The sequence below is a fragment of the Humulus lupulus genome, chromosome 2 (assembly GCF_963169125.1).
Source record: "Humulus lupulus chromosome 2, drHumLupu1.1, whole genome shotgun sequence".
Classification (NCBI taxonomy): domain Eukaryota; kingdom Viridiplantae; phylum Streptophyta; class Magnoliopsida; order Rosales; family Cannabaceae; genus Humulus; species Humulus lupulus.
This window is the reverse complement of record NC_084794.1, coordinates 12,478,818-12,499,181: the sequence shown is the minus strand read 5'-3', so window position 1 is coordinate 12,499,181 and position 20,364 is coordinate 12,478,818. Positions and strand designations below refer to the sequence as shown.

Below are 20,364 nucleotides of genomic sequence, written 5' to 3'. Positions count from 1 at the left end.
CAGCAAAAACATCTAAAAATTTCTCTCTGTAATCTCATATTATTTGTTACTTCAGAGGAGGGAATGGCCAATCAATTGTGCTACTAACAGAATATTCGATGGTATATGGTATTCTCTTTTTCGTAATAGGGCTGGCTGGCTGGCTGTCCTACCTTTCCATTTTTTTCTCATTACAGAATCAGACGAATAAAATTAAAAAGAAAAAGTGCCAACATGATTGGCTTTAATATTATTCTTTTTCACTAGTTTGATCCATTGCACTTGGTCTAGTTTCTACCTAAATCATGCAACAATCGTGGAACAAAACTTCTTTTCGAAAGTAATAATAACAAACAAACAGTGTACTCAATGCACTTTCATTGTTGTAATGTAGTGAAAGAGTACTGACCTGACACTTCAAGAGAAAAATTGGAAGAGGTATATGACAAAGGAGAGACAGATGGATTGGTCTATGGCAAAGCTAATGTTACCTTGTTTTTACACCTATACATACATATATAATAAGATATATCCTTATAGGATGACGTGGATAGATCTTTTATGGATCAGTTTTACTCATTTCTTTATAGATGTACTGAGAGAGAGAGAGAGAGAGAGAGAACGTATAATAATATTTCATGAAATGTTTCTTGTAGCATAAAATGACAAACGAGCTGGATCTTTCAGTGGGCCTCTCTGCATAACCTGCTCCCTTGGCCAAAAATACCGGTTAATCCATTTTTCTAATACATTCTTGTCATACCATACTGAACAGCCTGAACAGTTCCAACTTTCCGATGAGCAGCACCAGTTGCAGTGGTGGCGGTGGCAGCAGCAGCAGCAGCGCTGATCCCACCATACGAAGCCTTTCCCTGCAACAAGTTTGCATCAATAGCGACTCTATCGTTATGCTGCACCTTAGTGACTCCCGCCCGTGTCATAAAAAATGGGTTGGTGTCGATATTGATGGCTATTTCTGGGGCTAATTTGGCTGCCATACCACATTGGACAGATTGTTTTGCCTGTGATGACATGTCCCTAGAGGCTTCAGTTGCAGACCTCTCTGGATGACCAACCACAGGTTTGCGGTAGCAGTAGGCAGCCGGAGGGACAGCCTGAGGAGGAAGGACTGAGGTTCTATTCAGTGTTCTAGGATCATAGGAATCTTTCATAATGTTTACATTCTCATATGCTCCAACAGGCCCAACGACTCTACCTGGTTTGGCTGAACACAGAACTAAAACTCAGTAAAGCAAGTAAATGAAGGCAAGAAAATAGGGTACTTGAAAATGTGACTACTGACTGGAATATGTACCCAAAGGAATTCTTTGAGGTGCTTGCATGCTCCTTGCTATATTCACATGAACTGTATCTGTATCTTTTAAGTTCTTGTATGCCTCTTCTGTGTTTTGACGATCTCTCGACGATGTATAGTTGTGTTGGTCTTTAGCAGGGACAGTGTTTGAGTGTACAATTGTAGACCTGCCAAGTATAATATAATGTACATTGTAATTGACAATTATCATAATCTTTTGGTAAATTCTAACTGAAGCATATATGATAGTAAGGGAATGTGCTGATATGGCAAATGTAGGTATACTGGAGCTGGTGAGTTCACTACTCTGAAAACTGAAATGCTTTAATAAAAAATCCACCACCAGTAAGAATACATGATAAAGAACTGCATTTTACCTAGGAAGAGACACGTGCTTTCTCTCAAGTGGGATAACTGGACCACTTTTACCACCATTTTCCTCAAGATGTGCAAACTGCTTTCTGAATTGATCAACGGCACTGAGATAAATAAACACCAAATGTCAATTAATAGGTAGAAGTAAAATTCTTATTTAATCCACATAACAGGAGATTAAACAATGACAAAACAAATATTCATTAGAACCTTGGGTAGAGAAAATTTGTCCTCTCAGTTCCATTCATGTAGTCTTTCAGCAACTGAGGATGATACTCTAATATCTCGCGAAAGATTAACTCCCGTATGTCCTCCTTCGTGACCCTTCGCCTCTCAAATTCAAACTCCATCTTTGTAATTGGTTGGCAGGAAGGTTCCCTCTCTACTCTTGAAAGTCCCTTGAAATAAGGATCAGCCAATGCCTGATAAAGCACCAGAATCCATTAATTCAATACATTGAAGTGGGGAGGTGGGGAATAAAATGGAGCATAGACCGAGACAATGTACATCTTATGCATCAATCGCAGATTCACAAGAAAGGTCAACTATCTATACTATCATGCATGTAGCAATTTTTATTTATTTTGTAGGGAGGGTTGGAGGAGGAATTAATACTCTAAAACAAACCTCTTCAGCAGTTGGCCGGTCCTTTGGATCAAAAGCAAGCAACCTTTCTAATAGTCGCAATGCTAGAGGATCTGCATTAGGAAATTTCTGAGCAAAATGAACAGGCTGTTTTTTCCTCATAGTAGTCAAGTATCTCCTTGCTTTTTCATTCCGGACCTGTTCGTTCATTTCAAAATTTGTTATGACAAAGTAGAAGCAAAAAACACAAAATGGAAAAATACATCAAGGGCATGGAAACTAGCAAATTTGCTTACCCGAGATATAGTATCTAGTGAAGGTGTACCAAGCAGATCTGTCATCAAATCTAACTGATGTACAACATTTTTACCAGGGAAAAGTGGCTTCCCAGTTAATACTTCAGCGAAAATGCAGCCTATACTCCATATGTCAATTGCAGGTGTATACTGCAATTAAACATTTTTTTTCAAAAGTAATAAGCAACAAGAAAATAACACTGAACCATAGCAGAAAAGGACTAATCAACAGAAAAATACATTGTTCCTTCTTTTATTTAATTTCCGAAAAACAATTTTTTTACTAGTGGACAAATCAATAGATAAGAAATCCCAGACAACCAACGCAAGATAAAGAAAGCAAAAGAAACATGACTGAAGAAAAAATATTTTCAACTTGGAACAGCCTTCCATTCCTTGGCTACAAAGGGTCGACTAAAAGACACAAGAGATATAGCTCTTGTGGTTCTTCTAATTTAGTACAAGTCAAAAAGAGAATTCATATTGCCTACTACGCTCTGACTTGTTGAAACATACTGGCTCTTCAAAAATTGAGGTATACTTCACTCACTTTATTAGAAACAGCAAGAGCAGTACAATAAAGGTGAGCTGTTACAAATAATTGGTCTTTGAGACTAGCTCGCCAACTAAAGGATACAGAATAGGGACAGAAAATGAAAGCCAAATGTGTGATGGCCAAGGTCAAACCATGAATTCCTTTTACATACATACGGTACCTTGGCCAAAGGACACTTATGCATTGTAATAAGCAAAAGTCTCCAGAACAATTGGCTGCTAGGGGCCTAAGCCAAATTCATACTATCTCCTGAACTTTTTAACATAAAAAAAAAAACTCAATACAAAGCTATACCTTAGAGAAAAATGACCCACAAAGCTCCGGAGCTCTATACCATCTTGTTGCAACATAGTCCTGTATATGCATCATAAAAATCAGATCAACGATCAACTCAATTTGTAAATGTATTGAAATGTAGTGCACAAGTTGCAACATTAAGGGAGAAACCCTCAAGAATTTTCAATGACATACCGTCCAGAATATTGTAGTCGGTGTATCATTGAATGCAACTCTTGCTAACCCAAAATCACATATTTTAAGCTTACAATTTGCATTTGCTAGTATATTCTTCGGCTTCAAATCTCGATGGTAGACATTCGCTGCAACCATGTAACTTAGAATTAGATATATTTTGCATTTAATAACATCGCATCATAATACATTTCTGGAAAAAATGAAATATTAGGGGAAAGGAAACATTGAAGAAATAAGAAACAACTTAGTCAAGTTGCACAAGATCTTCAGAGCATAATAAAGAATAAACAAAAGCATAATAAGTTAATAACACAAAGTGGCTTCAATGTCACAAGGTCAATCACATAATGGTTGTCATTCATATATATTTTTAATATAAAAAAAGGGTCACAAGTGTAGCGATAAACACTTGAAGATAACAGGCAGGTACCTGTGTGAATGTACTTCAATGCACGAAGTAGCTGGTAAAGGAAAAACTGGTAGTGCTCTCGTGTCAAGTCATCATTTGCTTTGATGACTTGATGAAGATCTGACTCCATGAGCTCAAAAACAACATAAATATCTTTAAAGTCTCTTCTTGAAGGAGGCAACATAATGTGTTTAATTTCAACAATGTCGGGATGTCTAAGAAGTCTGAGAAGCTTTATCTCACGAAGAATACGAGCAGCATCAGAAATATGTTCAAAAATATCGTGTATTTTCTTTATTGCCACTTTTTCACCGGTATGAGTGTCAATTGCTGAGCACACAACGCCATAACTCCCTTTCCCGATAACTTCCTGAATTTTATACCGATTGGCATCACCATACTCTGAGAAGAAGTCCACCTCTGCTGAACTCTGTACCATGTAAACCCTTATCTTATCAGAATCACAAAACATCTGCACAAATTTTTACATCATGCAACAAAACTGGACCCACCAAAGAAAGTCTATACCGGTAAAAAAAAGAGGGGGTATTTCGAAAAAAAATTATAAAAAATATAGAAGAAACAATACTAAAAATACATTTTTCTGTACTAAATAACTTTCTTCAAATTAGAGATGTTCCTTTTCGTCCTATTTCAGTTCTATTGCAAATCAATTAGAAAAAAAGACAACAGTAAAAACAAAAACCATGAAGCATATCTACAATTTAAGATGCCTACTTTTCTTGAATGAGTTTTTTTTTTAAATCATCTTTATTTCTAAACTATACCAGCAGCACAGTAAAGACAAATACCACGAAGCATAACTACAACTTAATATACCTACCTTTCTTGAACGAGTCAACAAGTTTCACCAAAAAAAAAAAAAAGATTTTTTTTAATCATCTTAATTTCTAAACTATACCAGCAGCAATAGCAAACTGAGAAAAGTAAAATCATTCGAGCTAGAGAAGATGGATTAATTAATTCGTTATTTTAACTCCATGAAAATAAAAATAAGATCAAAGAAGAATCAAAACATGAGAAAATAGATTGTTCAAAAAAAAAAAAATAGAAAATAACAAAAATCAAACCATGTTTATCGTCCCCAAAGAGGTCTGGTCCAATGTTACAGAGAACAAAATGAAAATAGCATCTAATCAGCTTGAATAGAAGCATAAAATCAAGAATTGAATTAAGGGGCAGCACTCCAGAATAGGAATGGAAACCACTCCATTTATAAGAAGATTCAGTATCACCCACACATATTACAGCTCAAGACAAACAATTTACGTTTCATTCCCAGCTAATATGATTCGGTATAATCCCACAAAATAAAAAACCCAAAAAAGCTATATACCAAAATCCCCACATTCCAAAAATGAAAAAATATATATGTATATCTATATATAATTACAGTGTATTTGTATAATTTGAGATATCAGCAAGGCAAAATTCAATCTAAATTTTGGTATAAATGGAAAAATCTTGAAATCTAAGAATAGCCAGAAACAATTCTCACCTTCTTCCGGTGATCTTGCTGCATTTTTTTGTGTTACGTTACTTTTTCTCGAATAAAAAAAACCCAAAGCTACAAATCTCTCAAAACACAAAAAGACCTAAACTGTTTAAAAACCTTATTCGCCGCTAATTTAGATCAAGTATGATCCCAAACAATAACAATAGGAAAAAAATAACACAAAAAAAAAACCTTTAAATTACAGAACAAATTAGCCACATTTGCCCCATCTACCCCTGCTCCGGATCACAAACGAACAATCCCACCTTACTCTTCTCCCCAAATCCTTTACCCAACATAGAACACAATAAACCAAAACCCTCATGCACTCCTCCAAATCCAATTGGAATTTCAACCCGGAAACCTCTAGCACTGAACGACGACCACCGCCAACTACTACTACTACCATAAATCACCTGAATTGATTCAACAAAACCATTCGCATTGTCCAATTCAGATCCAAAATCCCTCCAATTCAGCCTAAAATCCTCCTTTTTCTTTCTTTACCAAAAATTTAAACGTCGACGAAGATTAAGAAGAAAGCTCCAGTTGATTCAGCCACAGAGTATGGAAGCTGCAAGATCTGTTTTAACACCGACAAAAACTGAAGCTAGAGAGAGAAAGATAGAAAGATAAAGATAGAGAAGGATGAGTTGTGAGGGGCGTGAAGCATAAATCTAGGAACTGCTTCGTATACGGAGACGTATAGATACGGTGTATATATATACATAGAGATCTACGTATATGTGTACCGAAAGTGGTTTCGACCTTTTGGTTGGGGTTACTTTTGTATTTTTGGGTAAAGAATAAGGGTATTTTCGTAATAACGGGTGGGAGAATCTGCTTGTGAAGGATTCCCTAATTCCTTTGCTGTACAACTATTCTAATACCCGTTGTCGTGTGTGTGATTGTCAGGTTTGGGTACAGAGCCACGTGTATGTCAGAACTGGTGGGAGTAGCTGCACACGTCATCACGACACGTGGCGTGTGCTGAGATGTTTCAGTGAGCGGTGGCCGGAACGACACGTAGTTTAATAATTAGAGTTTGCATGTTGCAATTGACAAAACTATTTTTCTTTTTTATTGTTTTTATTTAAAAAAATATATATATATAGCATCATTTAATAATTGGCAGGTAGTTATGAGTCAAACCATATGTTTAATTAAAGTAAATAGATCCCTTATTTTATTAGATAAGAATAATTTAAATTATAAAACCAGAAAATGTAGTTATTAATTTATTTTTGACAAAAAATAGAATTATTAGTTTAAAAATTGGAATTTAGTTGATAATATTGAATTTAGATCTATACTCTAGGGGCATTTTTTATTTTTGACATTTTAAAAAAATTAAACATCACGACGATTCTTAAGAAATTACGAATAATTTATAGTGTTCAAATCAGAATTTAAATAATAAATTATACGTGTGATTAAATTTTTTTATACGCGTGAAAAATTGATTATTTGAACTATGATTTGGACATAATAAATTATTCTAAATTTTCTAAAAATTGGTGGGATGTCTATTATAATTATAAAATATATTGTGATAAAAAAAATCATTAAAATTATAATTTTTCTAAAAATAAAAAATGATCTTACAATAGGGACATTTTTTATGCCTAGTGTATAGTTATCCAATAATATATTGAGGTTATTATTGTTGCGTTATTTAACCCGTTCGGTGCTTGAAAGCAAGCCCCACACCCTCCAATACCGACGTTTTATCCAATTTGAATAGAGACTAATTTGGTGCAAATAATAAATAAACATCTATATCGATGTGTTGAATTACATATATAAACACAAAATATATATTTTATAATAATTATATTGGTAAATAAGCTATATATTGAAGTACTTTTTTATATATATATATAATATAAAAAAAGATGTGAGTTATAATTGTTACACAGTCAGCTGTCATGAAAAAGATACATGTCTCACCAACACAAGCTTTACCAAAGTAACATTGCCCTAACTACCGCGTGTCCGAGAGGTGGCCTAAACTTTTCAAACCCAAAACTAATTAACTTAATTAATTATATTATCCTATAATTAATGACGTCGTAATTGATAGGGATATCAAGATTATCTGCTAATTACGTTTAATATTTCTAAATATAACACATTGAACGAGTATTATATTCATTCAAAATCTTCACAAATCACATCACAACACAACCATTTGAAAATTCTTTGATAAGATTAAGATTTGCTTACATTCACGTCAAAGTTGTGAAATATTATCAACCGTAGGCCAAAGCCAAAATACTATTATATAAGTTGTAACCACCAAAGTACGTGAAATCAAAATATATACATAAATATCTATATATATATAAATGAGAGTTTCAAGGAGATTACGTGGTACTCTAAAATCTCTTCAAAGTATTTTTTTTATTTTCTCCTTTGATCTAATTTTTTTTATTCATTTTCTATTTTCTAAAATATGTTAACAATTAAAAATATCAATATATACACATATTAATTTGATTTAAAATTTATTTAGCTTAAATATCTTAACTACTTAATCATTGAAAAATACTAAAAAAGTTAATTAAAAATTATGTAATAGTTTTTTGTTCTCTATATGTATCTATTTTTCTTATTATATTACTAAAAAAATTAATTAAAAATTACATAATAGTTTTTCGGTTCTCTATATATCTATTTTTCTTATTATATTATAATTATATTTTTTCTTCAAAAGCAAATAGTTTTACAAATATTATAATTATTATCATCATTTATTAATATTAATAATTGTATTTTTGTCTCATTTGATATTTTATTAAGCTTGTAACAATACGATATTTATCTATTTTTATTAAGCTAAAAATTTATTTAGCTTAAATATCTTACCTACTTAATCATTGAAAAATACTAAAAAAGTTAATTAAAAATTACGTAATAGTTTTTTGGTTCTCTATACATCAATTTTTCTTATTATATTACTAAAAAATTTAATTAAAAAATGCGTAATAGTTTTTCGGTTATTTATATATGTATTTTTCTTATTATATTATAAATATATTTTTTCTTCAAAAGTGAATAGTTTTACAAATAGTATAATTATTAGACTATTTAGGATTTTTACCCCCCGAACTATTACCACTACCGTATCGTGCCCTTTAATTTTTTCAGGCCATTAAAAATTTCCCCCGAAATATTCACAGTCATGTAAATAATGACTTCCGTTAACTTTCAACACATGTGGCTAACAGAATGCTGACATGACTCTTTACATGCTGATGTGTCTTGGCCATGTCAGCGCCATGTATGTAATTTTATTATTTTTAAATATGATTTTTATTTTTTTTAATGTATAAAAAATGGTTTAATTTATTAATTCTATTTTTTAGTGTTTAATTCATTATTTTTTAATATGATTATAGATTTTTTAATTTAAAATTACACACATGGCGCTGACATGACCAAAATACATCAGCATGTAAAGAGTCATGTCAGCCTTTTGTTAGCCACATGTGTTGAAAGTTAACGGAAGTCCTTCTTTACATTATTGTGAATATTTCGAGAGGAATTTTTAACGGTCTGAAAAAATTAGGGGCACAATATTTATCTATTTTAAATTAAAAATACGATACGATATTTATCTATCTATTTGATCTTTTATTAAGCTTGTGACAATACGATATTTATCTATTTTTATTAAGCTAAAAAATTATTTAGCTTAAATATCTTACCTACTTGATCATTGAAAAATTAATTTAAAATTACGTAATAGGTTTTTGGTTCATTATATATCTATTTTTCTTATTATATTACTTAAAAAGTTAATTAAAAATTACGTAATAGTTTTTCGGTTCTCTATATATCTATTTTTCTTATTATATTATAATTATATTTTTTCTTCAAAAGTGAATAATTTTACAAATATTATAATTATTATCATCAAACATTAATATTAATAATTGTATTTTTCTTTTATTTGATATTTTATTAAGCTTGTGAAAATACGATATTACTATATATCTATATCTATATATATATATAAAGGAGAGCTTCAAGGAGATGATGTGGCACTCTAAAATTACTCCAAACTATTTTTTCTATTTTCTCCTCAAATCTAATTTTTTTTATTAATTTTTATTAATAAGGAGATGATGTGTTATTCTAAAATTACTCCAAACTATTTTTTCTATTTTCTTCTTTAATCTAATTTTTTTATTTATTTTTATTAATAATTTTTTAAACTTTATTTTTTTAGATATTTAAATAAGATATTTTTTTAATTAAATACCTAATAAACTAACAAAAAATAAAATAAAACAAAAACTACATTAAACATTATTTTTTTAGATATTTAAATAAGATATTTTTTTAATTAAATACCTAATGAACTAATAAAATAATAAAAAAAACTACAAATATATACTTCATAATATACTAATAAAATAACATCTTTGAAGCGGTATATAAAAAATTATCCAAACGAGTAATCAATATTTTGATAAAACACAAGGTCCACGAGTTAATTTTAAAAAATAAAGGGTCCAAATGGGTAATCGGCTAAAATACAAAGTCCAAAATTGTGTGTATATATAGTTTACTTTCTATAAAGAATTTTTAACACTATGAATAAATACATAGTTCAAATGTTAATTTTTAAAAATAAAGAGTAATGGTGTGTATATATAGTTTACTTTCTATAAAGAATTTTTAACACTTTGAATAAATACATAGTCCAAAGGTTAATTTTTAAAAATAAAGAGTCAAAACAAGTAATCGGCCAAAGTATAGTGTTCAGATAACCAATCTATCTATTCCTATTTTTAACATCTTGACAAAACTTGAGGTCCACAAGTTAATTTTTAAAAATAAAGACCCCAACGAGTAATCGGCTAAAATACAATGTTCAAAATGATGTGAATCCTTACAAAAAAACATAAATTATATATAATTTAATTTTTATAAAGAATTTTTAACCTTTTGAATAAATATATGGTCCAAATGTTAATTTATAAAAATAAATGGTCAAAACGGGTAATCGGCCAAAATACAATGTTCAAATAATCGATCTATCCAATCTTATATTTAACATTTTGACAAAACACAAAATCTAAAAGTTAATTTTTAAAAATAAAAGGTTCAAACGGGTAATCGCCCAAAATAAGTCTTACACAAAACATAAATTTCCATATACATAATTTAGACTTTTTATAAAAAAAAAATCACGTAAAGCGTATAATAATGATAATAATAATAAAAAATAAATGCACACGTACAACAAATTTTTTGAACTTTGTTTTCAGTACTTTAATTATTCATAATTTTTCAAAAACCTACAAGAGATTTTATATACAATGGACACCATTATGAAGAAAAAAAAATTGTATTCAATACGCCCTCACGTGTCCATATAAGAAACATGTTGTACGAGTAAGGTGAAAAAGAATCCATGTTGTAGCATTCTCCTAAAAGTATTTTAAAATATGTATATTTTTTAATAATTACAGAAGACTGCGCGAAGCGCGGTTATGTTTTCTAGTTACGTTATATTTTAAAGAGTTATAGTTTATTTTTTAATTCTTTGTGTTTTACACTTTACCATTTTAAAGAATAATGGATTACCTTTTAGAGCTTTATGATTTACATTTCAAGTATTTCTAATCATTTTTATATTTTAAAAAATTTTGGTTTACAATTTGTAGTAATTTTGTCAACCACTCATATTTATGTAAACGAATACCTACTATTTTAAATAATAATGTAAACGTAAAATATTTGAGTAGATACATCATTATACTTATGCTAAAAAGTACATAAAACATCATAAGTTTATAATAGGCCTTTTCAATTTTTACTTAGCACATTCAATTGATATGTACATATTTGAATGATTCTATTTATAACTTTTTAAAATTAATATTTGTACCTGAGCAAAAAAAATCATTAAAAAAAATCATAACACATCTTCATTTGAAGGTAATATATATAGAGAATAGTTAATTGATGAACAAAAATAGGAGAATATGGGAAAATTACACTTTGGATTACAAAATATAATAAGATATTCAATAATCATTTTCTTATATTATTTTGTTAATTATAATTATGGTAAATTAATAATGATTATGATTTTTTCTAAAATTACTTTGTTTTTAAAAAAAAATTTAGGAAAGTTATTGAAAAAGTAAGTTGACAAGACTTACTTTTTTTTTTTTTTTTTTTTGTCTGCACATTAAACAATGCACTCACTTTTTTTTTTTTTTTTTTAAAACTTTCATTTTTTCCATTCCATTTATTTGAATATGTATAAATTTTTATCAAAATAGACAAAGATGTTTAATGTAACGTATTGGTTACCCCAGAACCGTTACGGTGAACCGGAAATTTGACCCGCTACCCGAGTCATTTGGTTAAAAACGTGTTCTAAATGTCATTAACAGGCTAAGGTGGAAAAATTCAATAAAAAAGGAATGATATGTTTTATTTAATACATAAAACTGTTCATGGACCCACAAAAACATTTACAAGTTATTTACAACTCAAAAATGTCATTACTGTTTCAAAATTACAAACCCGCCGACCTAAGCGGCAAAAATAGGGTAAACCCCCTAGTTCCTCTAAGAACTCCTTAGCCGTGGTGGTCAAGCGGCCGCATATGTACACATCACCACCTAAGCTCTCCACTCAAGGCTGGGTGAGCTTTTCTTTCCCTTTACCTGGACCACATAACACCCATGAGCCAAAACCCAGCAAGAAAACACAGTATTGCATATAAACATTATCAACTGATTATCATTATAATCACACAGAGCTTATAGCTCTTAAACAGATGAGTGAGTATCATTTGAAGTCCTAGAAAAAATCATACTGGGTGACTGGCAAGCAAGTCACTAATTTAAACAGAAGAGTGGCTGCTAGGTAAGCCACTAGCCTTAAACAGACGAGAGACTGATAGGTAAGTCTCTAACTTAACAGATGAGTGACTGATAGGTAAGTCACACAAGCGCTTATAATATTCATCGAACTTGAGGTCGGTCCGGCATTAATGCTCTTTGAGTCATCCAATGCAGATATCAATTAGATCTAATCTTTATTGGCTTGCGTTGAGCACGCTAAGGCCGTCCTGACTTATGAGTCAGCACTATGTGACCAGTGCCCAGTACCACTGCCGAACCTAACTAATGAGTCACAGCTTCACAGTTGATACTGACACCTTTGCCAAATCTGACTAATTAGTCAGTACCATGCACAAGTGAGCAAGACTTTCTAAGCATTCAATAATCAATCCATGTCCACATTTATACAATCAACATGCCTCAAGAATAATCATGCATGTCACATATGGGGTGCAGTTTTCTTACCTCTGATTCGAGCTAGAATGAATAGAAGAACGACCCTTGAGAACGGTCTAGCTTTTAGTCCTTTAGCGGTCACCTAATCATAACCAAATATGGGACACCGTCAATAAAATGATAATCAAGGGTTCCCAACCAAGATCTAGCCTCCGCGACAACAATCCCCACTAATCCGGGTAGTAGGAACGATCCCGAGGCCTAAAACCATGTTCCTGGGGCCAAAACACTCAAACGGGCTCAACCTTGCTCAAGGGTTGCGGCCCTGGCACCTTGGGCCGCGGCCCCCAGCCACCACTGAAGCAAGGGTCGCGCGCGCCCAACCCAGAACACACCCAAACTCGTTCTCCAACATCCCAAAGCCTCCAAAATCATGCCTAAACATTACCAAATCATCAAATCAAAGTTCCCAAGCTTCCCAATGCTCCAAAACCATCAAAACCCAAGGTTCAATCAAACCAAAAACTCAACAATTCACAAAAGCCAATCCAAAGCTTAGAAATTCTAAAAACTCAAAACTTTAAACTTAGATTACCTTCTATTAGGTTATTTCTCGTCAAATCCTTCGATCAAGAAGTTTCTAATCTTTCCTAGGATCACTATGCCTCGATCCTCGCTTGATTCCGACTCCTAGAACTCAAGATATCTTCGAAAACGCTTCGAACGGTGAAAATAAGCTAACGGGAAAGAACGAGAGGTTTTCTAACGTACGTTCTATCTGACAAGCTACTTCAAGCTTAAGTAATCTCAAATAAAACCTAGTGCTCGGGGTCCTAAAAACACTCTCGGGGATATTATAGTCAAAACTTCCAGAATTCCATCCTGATCTCAAATACTCACAATTTATCATCAAATAAACATTCTTATTACCCAATAATTGACCCCGTTATGACAAAACCGCTAATCCATTATATAGGATCGTCTCATGCCGAATAGCTCGAATATATCTCCATAATAGTGGAATTTCATTCACAAATCACATTATGCACCCAAATAAACAATTTTACCCTCAATGAGCCAAATTATCAAAACATCATAATATTCAAATATGGACCCACATGCATGCATATAACATTATATTATAATATAATTCACATAAATATGCATATACTCATTTTATTGCATAATTAAACAGTTATGGCCCTCCCGGCCTACTAATCCAGCCACTAAACCACATCGGAGAATTCAGAGCATTACATTTAGTTTCATAGAAGTACAATTAACTCCAACAAAATACATCAAAACTAATTAGTTTATTTTATTATTTATTTAATTCCAATAAATGTATTTCTTATGCACAATTTAATGAAATAAACCAAATAATTTACTTTGTTATGTTGTTTAAATTTTGATATATCGACTCGTGTGGGTAAATCATTATGTTTAATTTATATTAAATATATCAATATTTTCATATGATTAATTGTTAATAAAATAAAATATACTTTTGATTTTCTCGTGTTCTTGAAGATGTTATATCAAACATAACTGTAATGCCCCAAATTTCCTAATAAGGTTTAGGACCTTGATTAGGAGGCCGGGAGGGCCATAATTGATTTATTATGATATTTAATAATCATATGCATGTTCATGTGAATTATATTATTATATGATAGTGAATGCATGCATATGGGTGTATTTATACTTATAAGGGCATTTTGGTAATTTGGCCTGTTGAGAGCAAATTTGTAAATTGGGTGCATACTGTAATTTGTGAATGAGATTTCATTATTATGGAGATATACTCGAGCTATTCGGCATGGGACGGTCATATATAATGGATTAGCGGTTTCGTCATAACGGGGTCAATTTTGGGGTAATAGAAATGTTTATTTGGTGATAGATTGGGAATATTTAAGATCAGGGTGAAATTCTGGAAGTTTTGACTATAGTGTCCCCGGGGGTGTTTTCGGGACCCTGAGCACTAGGTTTTATTTGAGGTTACTTAAGCTTGAAGTAGCTTAACAGATAAGAACGTACGTTAGAAACTTCTCGTTCTCTCTCAAAACAGTATGTTTTACCGTTTGAGCCTTTTTGAGGAAATCTTGAGTTCTAGGAGTCAGAATCAAGTGAGGGTCGAGGCATAGCGATCCTAGGAAAGATTAGAAGCTTCTTAACCGAAGGATTTGACGGAAAACAACCCAATCAAAGGTAATCTAAGTTTTAAGTTTTTAAAGTTTTAAAGATTAGAATTGGACTTTGTTGATTGTTGAGTTTTTGGTCGGTTTGAGCTTTGGGTTTTGAGGGTTTTGGAGTATTGGGAAGCTTGGGAACTTTGATTTGATGATTGGGGAGTGTCTGGGTATGTTTTTGGAGGATTTGGAGTGCTTAAAACGCGTTTGGGAATGGCCCAGGGTTGGGGGCCGCGGCCCTATTCTTGTGCGCCGCGGCCCTAGTTCGATGAAGCAGGTGCCAGGAAGTGAGCCTTGCTGGGCGCCGCGGCCCTTGCCTCAGAGAACCCTGGGGGCCGCGGCCCAAGGTGCTAGGGCCGCAGCCCTTGCCCTGTTTTCACCCCGTTTGCTCGTTTTGACCCCGGGAACTTAGCTATGGCCCTCAGGAGTGTCCCTACTACTTGGATTAGTTTGGATTGATCTCTTGGAGGCTAGATATTGGTGTGGAAACCTTTGATTATCATGTTATTAATGGTGTTCCATATTTGGTTATGATTAGGTGACCGCTAAGGGTTTAAAGGTTGATCGTTCTCAAGGACCGTTCTTATATCGGTACTAGCTCGAATCTGAGGTAAGAAAACTGCACCCTGTGTATATGAGACATGCATGGTTATTATTGATGCATGTCGGTTGATTATTATGTATGAGACATGCATGGTTATTATTGATGCATGTCGGTTGATTGTTATGTATGACATGCGTGGTTATTATGATGCATGTTGGTTGATTAATGAGTATGACATGCATGGTTATTATTGATGCATGTCGGTTGATTATTAAGCATGTCGGTTGATTACTATGTATGACATGCATGGCTATTCTTGACGCATGTTGGTTGACTATTAAACGTGACATGCATGGCTGTTATTGGTGCATGTTAGATTGCTGGATTTATTGCATATGATGCATGAGAAACATGTGATTGGGACATGCCTTATATACTGAGTATGATATCGTTCAGAGCTTGAGTCTCTGTGTTGATGCATGGCCCTAATAGTACTAATACCTGTTTAGTAAGCATGCTAAATACCTCGTTTATGGATATGGAATATGTGATATGTGATTGGTGGCATGTCTTACTAGTGAAAGACACTGACTAGTCAGGGACCGACTCTAAAGTCGAGAATCACGCATTGAATGGCTCTATGGCATTAATGCTAGACCGACCCTAAAGTCGAAGAACTTATAAGCGCTTGCCTGGTCTACAACCAGATGACTATAGCCAAGGTATATGACCCCGATGACCGTTTGTCACATGGCTAAGGGACGTTGTCCATAGTTTCGACTCTAGAGTCGTGAGGAAGGTTATGTTGGTGACTAATCACCTTGCACCTGTCCTAATCAAACTTAAGAAAGAATCACTTATCGGTTAAGCCCTGGTGACCCTATCGTCTCATGGCTAGAAGGAGCGATGCTCATTATTGTGACTTTTGGCTATTGTCACCTATTTGCCTGGACTGATAGTCCTGAATGGTTATTATGATCGTTGTTGATATTATATCATGTTTTATTGTGTTTTCTTGCTGGGCTTTGGCTCACGGGTGCTACGTGGTACAGGTAAAGGCAAGAGGAAGCTGGACCATCCTTGAGTTGAAGAGCTTAGGTGATGATGTGTACATATGCAGCTGCTCGTCCGCCACGGCCGAGGTTTAAAGTGGAACTAGGGTTGAACCCTGTTTTGCCGCTTCGAACGGCCTGTTGTAAATATTTTTATGTAATAGACTCTGAAACTTTATTTTCGGGATCCCAATGTATATATTAAACGTTCTAGTGAAACGTTACACCCTAACCAAAATGTTTAATCCCTAAACCGCTAATCATACTTAGTTCACGATTTTTGGCCAAATGACTCGATTAGCGAGTTTAGCACTGTTTACAAGGCACACCGTAACGGTCCCTGGAGTTGGGGCGTTACAATAACCATTTAGTTAAAATCATATTTTTTTAAACATAGCGAATTAAACAATTTAAAAAATAAATAAGTTTAAATTACACATCAAACTTAACCAATTAGTTTATTATATAGTGTTATTTGTGTATGAAACTAATTGGTTGTAAATAAAACATTGCCAATTAGTTTTTTATTTGAATTTATTGTTCCATTAAACAATTAAATAAACAATATGGTTTAATTTAAGTTGAATGGTCACTAAAATAAATATTTATGTTTATGTAAGATGCGCTCATGTTTTATTTTGCTTTTTTAACAACCACTTTTTTTTTTATTCATTATATATAACGTAACCAATTTGTTTACTTCAATTCATAATGTTTGTTTTCAAAAAACATTCATAAATATTTTTCAATAGGTTTGGTTGTCATATTGTATTCCAAAATTATAAACAAAAAGGTTTAGAAAACATACAAGTGTTTTTCAATAAACGCTTTTGTTTATTTCCAAAATAAACATGCGTTCAATGCTTTTGTTTATAAATATTACAATTCATATTTCTATTTGAGAAGATGTGTACATGCAAACTAGGAGTGCTCATCCGATCTGATCCAACATGTTTAGCCATAACTAATCTTTTGTCTATGTTTTGACCATCCAACATGTGGCAATTGAGAGTAATTAACGATAAGCCATGGAGTCCTCGGGATGCAAGTTCATTGATATATTTCAATTTCGGGCGAGTCGAGAGTGCCTCCAGGTGAGGTTATGTCCCAAGGCCTTCTCCCAGGCGAGGGTGTCTCCCATTGAGATCATGTTCCATGCTGGTCTCTGAGATGTAAATAACTGCGTGAGGCCATGATCCGAGGTCTTTCATCGGGAGGAGGATGTCTAAGTGATGTCACACCCAAAGGGGCCTTTCTAACTTGGCCTTTATCCAAGTTAGGATACCGGTCCTCGGGTCCATGAGTAATGCCAGGTATCGATATACTACGGGTGTGGATCTCGAGAGGATCGTCTGACAACTTTTGGTAATCATCGATTAGTGGTGTCGAGTTCGTACACACGGCAATCGACATTTCCCACAACGCCGCCTGACATGGGCAAATGTGCGCTGCACTCTGACAGATGCATATATGTTCCCCATAAAGGTGGTGTGTGGATTTCTGTACTGGGCCCCATAGAATCTGCTTGGGCCATAGTCTCTATTGTAACAAAGCTCTTGTGTATGAATTTAACACTAATGCCCTAATATTAACGAGAGATGATTAGCATTAATTAATGACCTAGCCTCTATAAATATGGTTGGGGTATCTCCTTCAAAGGGGTTCGATTTTTTAGAAAGAGAAAATTTTGTACTCAGTGCAATATATACGTTGTTTAAGAACCACCATTAAAGATTTCTATCACAAGCTTCAAACTTACTGAATAATAGAGACTAGTGGAATATGATTCTTTTATAACATGAACCACGTAAAACCTGATATATTTTCTTGTTTATCCTTTAATCTCTCAGATTAAGTTGGCAGCGAAAAAGACAGTCAACACAATCCAATCCAATTAAAGGTTGGGTGTTGGAAAATATCATCGAATCCAATCCAATTTGACCCAAAAATCCAATCCAATCCAATCTAATTATAATTGAATTTGTAATCAGATTGGATCGAATATTTTATTTTTGAAACTAAATTTTAATATTAAAGAAATTAAAAAGTAAAAGAAAGCGTAAAAAAAATAGACATTGTGTAGTAACAACACTAAATTAAGTCTTACAATTGTCACATTAAGTTCTTGAAATATTAAGTTTACAACATTAAGTCCATTAAATTTTTATTACTAATTAATGTATCAAAACTAATAAGTAAAGTGTTATAATAACATAACAAGGAAATAACAACATTCATATCTCCAAAGTACTAAAAACTAAGAAAAAAGATTTAAAAAAAAAAACTTATTTATGGTTTAGAAAATAGGAGAAAAGGGGTTGATTTGGTGAATAAAAATTTGGGGAATTCATTGGTCGGTATGAGCGGGTTGGATGGATTTTTAAACTGTCCAAACTTGTAACCAGGTTAATACTTTTCAACTCATAACCCACCCAATTAAAAAAAAAAATACAATCTGACAATCAGTTTAGGCGAATTAATCCGTCCAATCAACCGAAACTTTAATTTTCTAAAAAAATTATTTTTCACTATTTTTTTTATTATTATTTTCTCTACTTTTTAGTTTGTATTTGTAATTTAAATAATTGTTACTTTAAAATATAGGGTTTTTATAAAAAAAAATAATGTACATTTAGTTTTATATAATGTATAACTAGTAATTGTATAAATACTAAACCAAAAAAAATTAGACAAATTTTTAATGAAGCGGGTTGGGTAACATTGGGTCAAATTAAAGGGTGATTGCCAATAAATATTGGAGAAAATCCAGGATAAATAAATATGTAATATTGGGAATACCAAAATATGTGTGATCAATAATGATAAGTACATCCTACTCTTGTAGGAACATGTACTATAATTTATACACGTGTTCAATACTAGCTTTAGCTTATAAAAATCTGAGAAAACTTGGATCTAAACCACATAGCACACAGTTAAAGAATATAATATAACTTTTTCAGTAGTAATTTTGGCATGTTTTTCTTGTTTGTTGTTTTTTTTTTTATATATAAATATGATGAAGAATGATAATGAGTGAATTGGTTGGCCAAGTGCACCACGTGGAAAAGGGAGGGATAGGATCTGCTGTCTTGTATTATGGGGTATGGTCTAGATTCCACATTTCAATTCCTTACTTCTCTTCTCTATCAATAAATATTCATACATATGCCTATATATATATATGGGAATTTTCTTATGGGATTCCTTTCAACCTTATTAGTGGGGCTTTTATTGTTTTTGACCCGTGAACAGTTTTCAGCGTAATTTTTTTATGACCATGTATATTGTAGCTATTTAAAGTATCCTGTAAATTTTTAAAAAATTCCAGATAGTTAACAGTACCAAAAACTAAGTTCAAATATGTTGTTGCACGCATAACTAATTTTTTTTATGTGCATGAAAATCAACATGTTTGAACCTAGTTTTCGGTACTGTAAACTATTCGGAATTTTCTAAAAATTTGCATGATGCTCTAAATAGCTACAATATACACGGTCATAAAAAAAATCACTCCGAAAACTGTTCACGGGTTGAGAAATACTGAGAGCCCCACCGGTAGGACTTAAAGTGAAGCCCTTATAGAAGAATTGTCTTATATATATTAATGATATGGGCACCTAAAATATACACTAAAACATTACACACAGTGATGTGATAGTTTAGTCTAACTAATCACATTTATTAAAATTGAGACTCATTGGTTTAAAAATCAATAACATGTCATTGTGTATAATATTTTGGTATATATTTTTGGTGTAAGTATCATTACTCATGTGTGTGTGTATATATATATATATGTT

The 20,364-nt window shown here is 32.5% G+C and overlaps 1 protein-coding gene across 4 annotated transcripts; it reads right to left on the bottom strand.

Moving 5' to 3' along the window:
- Positions 1 to 420: 420 nt before the first annotated feature.
- Positions 421 to 6,179, bottom strand: LOC133817297 (mitogen-activated protein kinase 20). Of its 4 annotated transcripts, none has more exons than XM_062249776.1 (10): positions 5,509 to 6,179; positions 4,011 to 4,419; positions 3,578 to 3,705; positions 3,401 to 3,460; positions 2,551 to 2,700; positions 2,297 to 2,452; positions 1,880 to 2,091; positions 1,672 to 1,773; positions 1,283 to 1,461; positions 421 to 1,204 (listed from the first exon to the last, which is right to left on the bottom strand). In XM_062249776.1, exons 1-10 carry the CDS (start codon positions 5,530 to 5,532, stop codon positions 723 to 725), a joined length of 1,902 nt encoding a protein of 633 aa, XP_062105760.1. In that variant the 5' UTR covers positions 5,533 to 6,179; the 3' UTR covers positions 421 to 722. The 4 variants fall into 4 exon arrangements, with proteins under 4 accessions (XP_062105760.1, XP_062105761.1, XP_062105758.1 ...); XM_062249777.1 differs by having other exon boundaries at positions 1,295 to 1,461; positions 5,509 to 6,176; XM_062249774.1 differs by lacking the exon at positions 5,509 to 6,179 and having other exon boundaries at positions 4,011 to 5,462.
- Positions 6,180 to 20,364: the final 14,185 nt, after the last annotated feature.